At 32.5% G+C, this 12,835-nt stretch overlaps 1 protein-coding gene across 1 annotated transcript; it reads right to left on the reverse strand.

Annotated features, from left to right (window-relative positions):
- Positions 1-1,144: 1,144 nt before the first annotated feature.
- Positions 1,145-8,755, reverse strand: LOC105132636 (armadillo repeat-containing kinesin-like protein 2). Its single transcript, XM_011036245.1, has 19 exons — positions 8,316-8,755; positions 7,987-8,087; positions 7,758-7,880; positions 7,348-7,533; positions 6,935-7,156; positions 6,695-6,848; positions 6,346-6,495; positions 5,997-6,085; positions 5,505-5,708; positions 4,990-5,112; positions 4,449-4,580; positions 4,181-4,312; positions 3,802-3,940; positions 3,551-3,643; positions 3,286-3,411; positions 3,048-3,173; positions 2,317-2,460; positions 1,652-1,780; positions 1,145-1,572 (listed from the first exon to the last, which is right to left on the reverse strand). Exons 1-19 carry the CDS (start codon positions 8,497-8,499, stop codon positions 1,412-1,414), a joined length of 2,718 nt encoding a protein of 905 aa, XP_011034547.1. The 5' UTR covers positions 8,500-8,755; the 3' UTR covers positions 1,145-1,411.
- Positions 8,756-12,835: the final 4,080 nt, after the last annotated feature.

Consider the following 12,835-nt stretch of genomic DNA (forward strand, 5'->3'; position numbering starts at 1 on the left):
AGTTGTTGTGAGAAAATAATAAAAATAATAATAGTGATAATATAATGAAGTGAAAGAGATAATAATAGTGAATGAGTTAGTGATGAAGTGATCGTAATGTTAATAGTATTGATATAACTATATGCAATGATAAAGAAGGTAGTTATGATGGTGATAGTGATAAAATGAAATTGATAATTAAAATAGTTGAATAATATTATAAATAAATTTTTATTTGTAAAATATTTTACAAAATTTTATGAATTAAAAATATTTTTCATCAAATAAATTAAATTTGAAAATAAACTAATATTTTACATTTATCAATTTTCTATAAAATAACTTAAGAAATAAACACTAAAAACTATTTTTTATAAAATAATTTCTATGAAACAAATATACATGTGCTTTTTTCACTTGTCTGAGGTAAGGATTGTAAAACATTGAAAGCCCACACAGCTTTGATTTGACACACGGTGGTTGCCATGCAGATGTGCAGTTGACTACTGCGATTTCCATTTTCCAAAACTTAAAGAGATGTCTTTGTTTCTTTTGACTGATAAATTCAGTTAAAATCATTTACCTCGACCTCTTCTAAATTTTTTGTTTTTTTATTGACGGAATGCTTAAAAATATGATGGTAATATTTTTAAAAATATTTTAAAATAATATATATTAAAATAATATTTTTAAAATCAATACATACAAATATTAAAAAATATTAATTTAAAGCAAAACAAAACAATAAAATAAAAATTCAATTTTTAAAAAACAAAATAGACATGATTCACAATCCCCGTTCTTCCTGGAGATTAATCATTATCAGATAATTAAACTCTAGATAATTGTTTTCGTATTCATCATTATCAGCGAATTCTGCATCCAACTTAAGATAATTGCTTCCAACCAAAATTGATTAGAACCCTGTTGGGACACAGTTGAAAAACATCCATTCCCTCTAAAAAAACACATGCGAAGCAGTCTCTAGAGACAGGGATCTACAGTCTTGACCATAGTAATGCTGAACAATGAAGATTTTCATTGCTAATAAATAAAATGAATTTACACAAGCTGAAGTTCAGCTTAGTCCCTTGTCCTAAGGGACTTCAACTCAAGCTACAGTTCTTTTTTTTTCATAATGGCTACAAATCTATTACTACAGTTCTTTTTTTTTTTTCATAATGGCTACAAATCTATTCTTATCTCGGAACTACCACTTCCCTTCCTTTCCCGCCATTCAGCAACAAATATCAACACACTAGCACAACAATAAATATTATAATCCTCCGGTCTCGCTTCTCTACACAAAAATTGCGAGTGGATTCCAACTGATCAAGCACAAAGAAGGAAGCATGAATCTTGACCAATCTATACAGCAATCAAATAACCAGATTGGCCCCCAGAAATGGATATGAGAAACTAAATGCGTGGTCTAACACTCTATCCGTAACCGCCGCATTTCAGACCTGAAGGTGGAACTTGAATTCAAAGTCCGACGAGCAAGGGTTCTTATGTCCTCTCGAGAACAATCTCGCGAGATACGAACTAGCTCCCAAAGTGCACCTCCACTGATCATTTCTTTTGCATTTACTTCTGAAATATAAGTAGTTTGGTGTTTCAAGGAACAAGTCAGGGAGTTTTTTCTCGACTGAAAAGAGGGAGTGGCACTTACCTTGCTGTGCTAGGTGGCATAGGGCGAGCTCAATGTGGCGCCTGATTGGTGCAGCTTCATTATTAGCATTTTGTACAATCCATGGAAGTGCGCCGTCTTCTATAAGAAGAGATCTGCCACTTTTTAATCCTGTGGTAGGTCAGCATAATGTTAAATATTAAAAATATAGATTTTTACACATCTTCCCATATGACTATGTTCATGACAGCAGACGATGTGCTATCAGATACATTATCAGCCAGGGTGATTTTGGACTGGATGGCACATTATCTACAGGCAGCTAATTTCTTGGAAGAAGAATCCAATCAGCTGAGATCATTTAATAGCATTCACTTGAAAAAATTGAAGGTGCGACAACTATCCCCTCAACCCTCACACTGACCTGGTGCCCAGCAACCAAGAAAACCCACTTCAACAACACCCAAGAAAAGCGTTAAACAGAAACTTCAACCTAAAATCAAACATTGTACCAGAAAATATTTTCCCAAGTCACTAATGAATATATAAACCTTCCCTAATCACAAATGATAAGTTTCCATTTTCTGATTTGACAAACTACCACAGATTGAAAGTAACATCAATGCTGTTATGGTCCAGATATAGCCTGTTCGCAGACCTTAGATACTAAATTTCGTAGTCAAGATCATATGAGACTGAGAACTAACCTTGAGAAGATGCTCGGGACTCGCATTTTGCAAAGTTTGCAATCCCACGAGCAACTTGGGAAAGAACATCAGGATGTCCACATCTCTCCATTCCTAGCAAAGCCCTTATACCACCTTCAGACCTGAGCTTCATTTGCAGCTTATCTGCAGGACAAAAGGAATATAGGATAGCAATACAGCTCAATAAGTTGATAAGACATCCAGTTTAAGACACTGAAAGCATGCAATTTTCATTTGAGTCTCAAATCACATAAAAGAGGCAAATTAAAAGCTGCAGCAAATGTAATTCTCTCAATGGCATCTTTTTAGCACTGCATATTTGCTAAAGCAAAGATAAAGAACACATATTCGGCCTCCAGAAATTATTAAATTAACTTTCTTTTATGAGTATGCTCCAAATTTTATTGAACTTAGAATGACAAGAGCAAGACTCGAGCCTGAGACCTTATGCCTCTTGTTCATGAACGAGTGCTACCAGACTACAAGCTGAATGGTAAATTATCAAACCAAATATTCATCAAGAATTGATAACAACATGGTGTTAGACATACTCCTTTACTGACACGAGTTCTATATTTTCATTCTTGGAATCCTGTCTTGATGAAGGTTTCGTAATCTTTTCACTTTTATTTTATAACTAAGTGACCTTACAAAGTTAATTTACATGAATGACCAAAAATATGTGACAACAAAAGAAATAATATCATGACACAGCAGAACAAGCAATATACCATTCCCACACAGATTTGCAATAGCTCCAGCAACCATGCGTAGAGTTTGAGGATCCTCAGCATCAGCTGCTGTCATAGATAACAAACTAATGCCCCCTTGAACCATGATTAGTTCTTGATTAGCTTCTGGAAGAAAGGCAACAATACACAAAACCTATATATTTAGGAGCTGATTGGTGTTGGAACCATTAAGCAATACATGTGAAGATGACAAGAGAAATGTATAAGTGACATTTACCATTCATTGCGAGATTGGCGATTGCACCTGCAGCTACTCTGCGAATAGTTTCATCCTCAAAGCTTCTAAGAAGCATCAGCAAGGAAGTAAGACCACCAGATTCAACAATCTTTTCTTGATTTGCTTCTGCATAATATACAAGGTGAAACACAAACCAGTTGCATGAAACAAAAACAAAACAAAAAATGCATAACAAAGTATATAGTATGAACCTGCAATCTACCACAACCCAACTCATCCATTACCACAATAACTGAGTACTGACCTTCAGCAGCTAGATTAGCCACCACTTTTACGGCATGTATTCGTACATTGGCATCTTCTGATTCGAGCAGCGACAAAATTTTTTGCAATCCAACTGTCAAAATTCATAGGTCATAAAACTTAAAAAAAAAAAACACATTGACCAAAAATGGTTCATGATTTTGTTAAGGCATTTTATTACCATGTTCATAAAGGGGGGCAATAAACACACGGACCAAAAATGGTTTATGATTTTGTGAAGCATTTTATTACCGTGTTCATAAAGGGGGGCAATTGGAGCCTTCTGTCCATTCACAGTCTCTTTGAACTGTAAGTGCCTAGCTTGTGACATGCGAGAATCTACACCATTGAAACCAATTGCAGATCCACTTCTTTCAAGACTCTCTTTTGCCTATAAACATGGAATCCATGTAACCAGATTAAAGTAAGAGATGATACATGATTGTTTGAATGTGGTTAACAAAGGCTAAGGAGGGACAACTGAACAAGGATATTTAATAACTCAATCTGTGAATTAAAAGAATATTTAAAAATAAAAAACATCCCTCTGAATTAAGAGCAAGTGGTCATGGTTTAAGTTGTTATGCACAGAAAAAAGAAAACTGCTTAATATTTCTAAATCAAATTATACCTGACCAGCTTCAAAGGTCAATTGCAATAACTGACTTTGTAGGATCGCAACTTCTTCTTCCAGACTCTTCTTCTTACAAGCCTCATCCTCTAAGATCTTGTGAAGCCTTATAATCTCTGTATCTCCACCAGCCTAGTGCATGAAAAATAATCCCTTATGCATAAATAATGAATAACTTTATTCTTCTTCTTTTGGTCAGTTGGGGGTTGATGATGGAGGGTTTGGTAAAGGTTAAGAGAGGAAAGGCAATACAAAGCTTAATCCTTACCCCAGGCTGCATAAATTGTTCAAATTGACTCTTAAGTTTGTTGAGCTCATCTTCAGCTGCCTTTCTTAGCTGAATTTCATTTTGAAGTAACTTTCTGAGCTCGGAAACTTCCTCAGAAACAGAGCCCAGCTCCTGAGAAATAGAGTGGAAACAGAAGAAAAGGCTGGGGTAAAAATAAAATATTTGGCAAATCAATTGTTAGAAGGCAAGATGAAATGCATTGAAAAGGGTTAAAATATAACAGCAACACATTCATTGCATCACAGTGTCACAACTCCATTGGAGGGCCAAGAGATTCTGTGCTGTAATATAAATGCAGCATCATAATTATCAGGGACACGCCGGTCTGATGACCAAAAAATTACTTTATCAAAGGGCAAAATTTATACACCAGCTGGATGAAACGTAAAGTTTGAGAAGGGATTGAGTCCTAACTGGAATTCATAAATTTCAACATCAGACGTCAATAAGCATCCTATTGCTAAGCATCAAGGTCATAAGACTCCATTCTCAACAGCAACAAATGTCACAGAAAGAGTACCTCTCCATTGCAATTACCATTGATGAAGCCATCACAATCATGCCTTCGCTGATTTGCTACCAATTTTTCCTCTAGCTCCTTGACAGATTCCATGTATTCCATCTGACATTTTAGCCTCTCCTTCTATAAACAACAACAAGAAACATGAAGGAGTGGAAGGAAAAATATTATAGTACTTCAAGTAATAGGGCTCCAAGTTGATGCTAAGAAGTAAAAGGGAATTAAAGGAGCAAACTGCCAAGAAGAAATTCCTTGCTAAAGCATTTATAGTCCCTGAATTTTCATTTTTCTTGCTCTTTCCAAGTTCTAAACAAACACTAAACCCTGAATGAGAGTATGAGATAAATAGTATTGACAAAAAAGAAAAACAAGAGTGCCAACTATGATCATTGCAGCCTCAGCTCTTTCCACTTTTTGTACAAAAGAACAAGATCAAATGATTAAACACGGTGCTACTTTTTAAAAGTAATATGCAAAGCTCTTCTTCACAGGAAATAATCAATAGCTAAACTGACCTCTAACGCTTCTGCAAAGTTCCTTTCCACCTCAGCAATTCGATTTTGTGCTTCTTGATTTATTCTTTCAACTTCACTGTCAAAGGCTTTCTGCTGCCTTTCATTTTCTGCAATGAGCTTGTCCACTTGTATTTCAAGCTTTCTAGATAGACTTTTGTAATCAAACTCTTCCTTTATTTTCAACATGTTCTCCACCTTCATTGCCTAAAGACAGATGAAGTAACATTTGCAATCAGTTGGTTGTTTATGCTACATGCAATGTCTAACATACACTTCTACATAGTCATCATAAACACACCATGCATAGACTAAAATTCTCAATAACAGGGATGCCATGTAAAAGCAGAATGAAGTCATGCGGTAAAAAGGTTGGAAAACAAATCTCACAATAGCATTTGTACCTTGTACATTACAACAGAGAAAGAAAGAAAATAGTTTGATGGCAGGTACGGCAAAATTTAAAGACATAACACATGAATCAAAAGCGCTCACCCTTTGTCCAAACAATATAGTACTTGAAGTCTCCCCCCGATGGCGTGGTGATGGGCCAATGGTCACAATTAACGAAGTTCTTGCTGTGCCTGCAGTGGGATGACATGTGACCAAAATATGAATGGGTATTTTTTTGCAGAGAAATCTGGAGTAAGAAGCAAGTTTATTTATGAAATAAAAGTTTATTGAATAGTAAATCAGTAGATTACTTATTCCTCTCAAGGAAAAAAAAAAGAGAGAAGTTAATGGTTTAAATAATCCCTAATTTGGATCACCGGCAACATCTAATGAATTGATCCAGTCAGATAATATCGAAGCCTGAGAACAAATTGACTAACAGGCCACTCACCTCCAAATGAATCTTTAAGCAACCTAGTAAGTTTTGAATCACGAATCGGAACATGGGGACTATTCTCAGCCAGTGCATTTATGCACTTTCCTAATGCGCTGAGTGAGAGATTAATAGACTTGGCTTCCTCCAGCATATGTCCCTCACTTCCTGTCAAATGAGGAAAGAGCATATGTTAAGTGACTACTGACTCGTAAAACTGAGAAGCAGATTTAAGCAAGCCATTTAGTTCCACGTCATTTATCTCCACACTTAAAACATGATCGTCAGAAGCCACACTCAACCTCATTTATCTCCACACTCATGGTATATAGGATACAAAGAAAAGGTAACATCTTCTGATACACACCTGACTTGTGAACACGTTCTGAACCTGCCAGATCTACCAAAACCAGCTTGCTTTTCCGAACAATAAGTTTTGAAGGTTTGACCAAGTGAGGTGCATTGTCAATTTCACTTGAAAGAGCATCTTCTCGTCCAGCAAATGACCTCTTAACATGAACCTGCAGTAACAGATGCAAGAAGACATCAAACAGAAAACTAAAGAAAACCAGATCAAGAGCATAAAAAGTAAAGAACAATTATTCACCATCAGAATAGCATGACTACGAGAAGATTCAGTATTCAACTTTGTATTTGCAGCAATTCTATTAGCTTCCCCTAATCTTAGCAGCTCCACAATACTCTGTTGGTCCCTGATTTGTACAACAGTTGCCCCAGGTAGTGAAACATCACCAGTTTTTGGATCTTCCACAATGGAAATATTATCATTTGCTGGAACAAGAAGGTCTTGGACGGCCTCCATGTAAAGCTATATGTATTTGTAAAGAACAAGAATGTTAAGTAACATGCACGCACAAAATGTAACAGGACAAGAACAAATCGAGCATGATGAACTTTAGAAGTGGTTTTGTTCAATTTTTCACCAGCTAAATGTAGCAAAAACAAATAAAACGAGATCATACAGTGGTACAACCATCTTTCACATAACTTGAGCCTAACCTGCAAATATGACACTGAGACAGAATCAGTCTCTGGAGATATATCTGCTAAAACATCCTCCATTGCACGAACCATGATACCACGAGAAGCTGTGTCATCATCTCCCAGGTGTCCAAGAGTGAAAGTTTTCCCAGTACCAGTCTGACCATAAGCCATCACTGTCCCATTGTAACCATCTAGAACACTCTACCAAAAAAATACTCACATCAGTACAACATTTACATAAGACCCTACAAATCACATATGAACATCCCACGTGGCTTTATGACCCATAAAAAAAAAATGGAAGTTAGCAACAAGGTTCAAGGATGTTAGGATGTGCCTAGAATACAATGTTTAGAGACAATATGGCGGCAGCATTGCTGCTCAGTTTAGCAATGTATACAATAAATCAACCAAAAGTAACAAACCTCAACAACAGGCTTAGCAACGACTTCATAAACTCGCTTCTGCGACGCAAATTCAGTAAGCACATCATCGAACTCATACGTATCAGAGTCCCAATTGTTTTTCCGAAGCTTCAACCTCTTAAGCTGAAATAGAACAAAAGCCGCAAAATCCATTACTAACACCACAGTCAAGCTGAAAAATAGCATCCAAACTCAAATCAATACTCTAATAATGACACATTGAAACTACCTCTGGCTGCAACTCAACGCAATCAGCAAAATCCGCATCTGCTGCTAGCTCCTCGGCATTTCGTGGCCGCAGTCTCACTGCGACTCTAACTCTTCCCGGTACTGTCAAAACCATTTAAAATTTAAAATCCACAGGACAAACTGATACCCTTTCACAACTCAAACAGAGATCCATTGCCAGGAGAAGAAAAGAAGAGAAAAGAAAAAAAGCCTTTACCTAAAACCGCTCTAAATGCTTTCTACTAGTGATACTCTTTCACCGCTCAAGCCTCGATGTGAATCAAAATGTAGTAGTATAAAATAAAAATAAAATGTGAGGAAGGAACTGACCTCCGTCAGCGGCGGCGGAGAAGTTGGAAGGGTAGCTGCGGCGGAAAGGAGGAGGAGGAGCGTGGGAGGAATGGACTCTGGATTTGAACGAGGTAGATTTGAGATTTGAAGCAGTGAGAGGTTTAAGTGGCCTTTGAGCGCTGCTGCTGCCATTTCGAAAAGCACCATTACAGGATGATGCCATGATATTGTTGCTTATTCTTTATGAAATTACTTAGGTTGTTTTCCGTCAATCTGTTGGCGTTGTTGTTGATGTTGTTCTTCCGGGCTGGGCTGGGTGCAGTGGAGAGGAGTAACAGACAGGGAGGGGTTGGTGTCCGGTTGCGGAGGTGGGATTTCGGAGGTTCGGTGGATTCGAAGTTCAAACAAAAGAAATGACGGAGATGGGGTCCGCTTTTGTCTGAGCCTGGCAAAAGACAGAGATGGTCTTACCAGGTTCCGGGCCCCTGCACCCCTGACCCTTCGGTTTTTACGATTTTTGTTAGAACTTTAGATTATTATTTTTTTCTTCTTTTTTCACTTTTATTTGCAGTTTTAAATTTAATTTTTTCTTATATGTTTAAGTGGTGAGATATTAATTTCTAGTTTCCATCTTATTAAATCTTTTTGTTTACAGGTTTTGCGAAATTTAAATTTTTGGTCGCGGCGAACGAAAATGCTCTTAGGATTGTTCTTTTATTGAATCTCCCATTATTTGGAAAATACAAGTTCTAAAGGATGTTCTTGGCTCATTCCACAAATGAAAACACTGAAAATAGAAAATTCCCAGGGAAAATTCATTCGGTGTCTCGTCAACATCTAGTTGTAAAATTATTCTTATTATACGTATATTAAAGAAAACCGTTTTTCCTTTTGAAATGGCATAGACTGTAATTTTTCCTAATTTCTCTACTGTGGTGGCATAAACTGTATATTTAATTAAATGGATGCATAAATTTTTTAATTTACAATTAGTATTCATTTACAAAAAAACTTTTAAAAAAATTATATATTTTTTTGGCTAAAAAATTTATCTAATTTATGACAGAGCCATCTCAAGTATCAAGTAAAAACTAGAAATATATTTAGAATTATGGTGATAATTGTGATTCAAAATATATTTTTTTTAAATTGTATTAAGATAATATTTAAAAAATATATATATTTTAGTGATAATTGTGATTCAAAATATACTTTTTTAAAATTGTATTAAGATAATATTTTTAAAAAATATATATTTTTAATAGCAATACACCAAAACTATATGAAAACATAAAAAATAATTTGTTTCTATATTTTAATATTTTTTAAAATTATTTTTTACTTGAAAAAATATCAATTTATATTTTTTAGTAATTTAAATATATTGATATCAAATATATACACACGCATGTATGCACATTTTAATTAAAAATGCTCATTTTAATTAAAAAATGCATTTACACCAAATACGTTGAGGTTTTATGTAGCGAGGATTTAAGTTTTGAATCAAACTAGCATAAATCTATTATAAAATTCGTTGATTTAGATATAAAAGATGTCCTTTTGATATTTGAAAGGTAAATTTATCTTGTTGAGATGTACTTGACAAGAATATTCAAACATGAAATATTTTTAAATAAATCTCAGTTTCTAATTTACTAATTCAGTTTAAATTGCATATAAACTGTATGAAATTGAGACTTTGATGGTTAGGTCGGATTGATGTAAGTGATCATGTATGTTTTTTCGCTTGTATAATCCATCTCTTCTCTGAAAAATAAAAATAAAATGTTGAAATTTGTTTTATTCGATGAATTGAAATTATTCAAGCCGGAAGAGCATCGAAGAAAAAAAATTTGTAATCGCCATCTAATTGAAACAATAAATGGTCATAATGTGCACATCTTGTAATAATGCGTGAGAACGTGGAGTAGCATAAAGAGAAACCGTACATTAATTCATCTTGAAACTGGGTTCAGGTTTCTTGAAAATTCAAACTTTTTTTTATTGTTATGTTAAAAATAATTTAAAAAAATTAATTGATTTTTTTATTACGTTAAAGCTATTTTTAATTCAATTTAACTCTTTAATTTAAATTTTTTGCTTGGATTCTGATTATTTTTATTTTATTATCTTCATTCTTATTTTTTTATATCTTTTTGTGTTGCCGGGTTCTTTTCCTTTCATGTTTTATCTCTAAACATTTAATTTGTTAAGATTTAGCGTGATCTTATTGTTGTTATTTTGCATTAGTTTTTTAATAGTATTAGTTTTGTGATTTTTTTTAAATTTTTTATAAAGTTTTATCTTGGTTTTATAACTTAAATCGCGAGTTTTATATACCTTTTTAGAATATATGTTTTTATTTAAATTGTCTTATTTGTGTTTGATTTTTCAAGATATTATTTTAATTTATCTATATTATTGTTTTTTATTTTAAATAAGTGAACTTTATTTTTTAAAATAAAAATTATTATTATATTATTTTTTATTTTAAATAAGCGAAATTTATTTTTTAAAATAAAAATTATTATTATTTAAATAATATTTTTTATGTATTCGGCCTTGAGTAATTTTTTTAAAGTGTTGATTTATCTAATCAGTTATGTTCTTGTTTATCTTTTATGCCATTAACTTGTTACTGTGTTGATTTATTTTTTATTAATTTAAATAAATAAGTTCAATAAATATATTTAGATAAATATTTCATTTTATACACTAAAATATTTTGATTTCTATCCATTTTTTTATTTTTTTGAATATTATTAGTAATTTTAATTATTAATTTACATAAATAATTATTAATTTATTTGATTGGATACTTTTATAGACTTTTCTGTTTATATTTTAAATTTTTTTGTATAAAAAATATTAAAATTACCTGTATACTTTTTTTTTTTTGAAAAAAATTATAAACAGCAGATCACGTGGATATTATTGTGATAAATAATGAAAATCACATGATGCTAGTTGTCGCTGATTGACTTAGATTGTTTGTTGTCGACATGCTTGTCCCGTAAAGAAACTACGTACAATGAGAAATCCAGTGCAGACTCAAGATCTCGCTCGTGAGTTCACTTAATGCGCCGACTAACCAGTGGAGTACACCAGTGATGTGTCGCCTATGCGCGAGAGAGAGAGAGAGAGACCTGCTTGGCTCCATCCACGATTCAACATTGCCCGGAGTGTTTTCAATGAGGTGCAAACTTTATTTCTTAAAAATTAAAATTTTTTATTATTTTAATATATTAATTTTAAAAATAATTTTTTAAAAATAAAAAAATATTTTAATATCATTCTAAACAAAAAAAACACTTTAAATCTCCCATACACATGGTACTGAAGGAGGTTCATGTCATTTTTGCGTTTAAAGATAGGAAGGATAGCATGTCTTCTTGAATTAGAAACCAGAATCCGTGGTACCGGAACTGAAACTAGAGTTGCTGTGCTAAGAAGAACTTGAAGGGGATAGGTAAAACACCATGGAACACAACACCAAACATTGATTGAAAAGTGTAAAGATGTTTTTGCTCTTCCCAGCAACAAAAACAAGAGGTTTTATTATTAAGGGTAATACAATCTTGTTACATGATCCACCATTTATTATTGATTGAGATGAATTGTTTTTTTTTAATATGCAAAAATTACCTGGATATTGTTTATTTACACAGCTGAATCATGCTTTTTTAAAAAATATTTTTATATATTTCTTTGATGGTTTTAATAAGTTAACATAAAAAAACTTTAAAAACAATCTATTATAATGTCAAACATTACCTTAATCATCATTACTAGAAAGAAAATGGTATTAAAAGGTTTTTTAGTCTTTTTAATTTTTCAAGTATAGTGAAATAACTCCCTTAAAATAAAAAAACGTCTAAGTTGGCATCTAGGATTTTTTTATATATTTTTTATTTTTTTTGTTATAATTAAATTGATATATAAACAATTTAATATTTTAATGGATATAAAATATTATTTAAAAAATAAAAATTATACGTTCCGATAACTTAGAGGTGCTTCGATGGCTGAAAGGTGGTTTTCAAAGCAATATTTGAGTCATCATAAAGGCTCTTTTATCTCTTCATACAATGTATGGTCAGTGAATCTTTTATGTAATGTTGATAATTTTTTTATTATTGTTTTTTTCTCTCTTTTCCTTTATTTCATACATAACTCTCTAGTTTTTTTTAAACCAAACCTTTAATATATGTTTTTTCTTTGTAATAAGTGGTTTTTTTTTGCTATTATTTGTTTTATTTAAAATAATTTATAAAATTGAATTTTATTTTAATGTCATGTTCTTTTAGTTTTTTTATCTATTATATTTGATCAATGTTCTTTTGTTTTTTTTTTTAATTTTCATTGGTTGATATTTTATTCCATTTTAATTGCCATGTTTTTATAAAAAAGAATTTGATGATTGAGAATTTTATTTTTTTTGGGTTTGTGTTTTATAAGAGTAACTCGATCTTATGATCTGGATCACATATTTTGAAGATTAACCTATTTTGATTTGTTTTTTTTTATATTTTTTTATTTTTATCATCTAATATTAG

Source organism: Populus euphratica, unplaced genomic scaffold, assembly GCF_000495115.2.
Source record: "Populus euphratica unplaced genomic scaffold, PopEup_1.0 scaffold2.1, whole genome shotgun sequence".
Lineage (NCBI taxonomy): Eukaryota > Viridiplantae > Streptophyta > Magnoliopsida > Malpighiales > Salicaceae > Populus > Populus euphratica.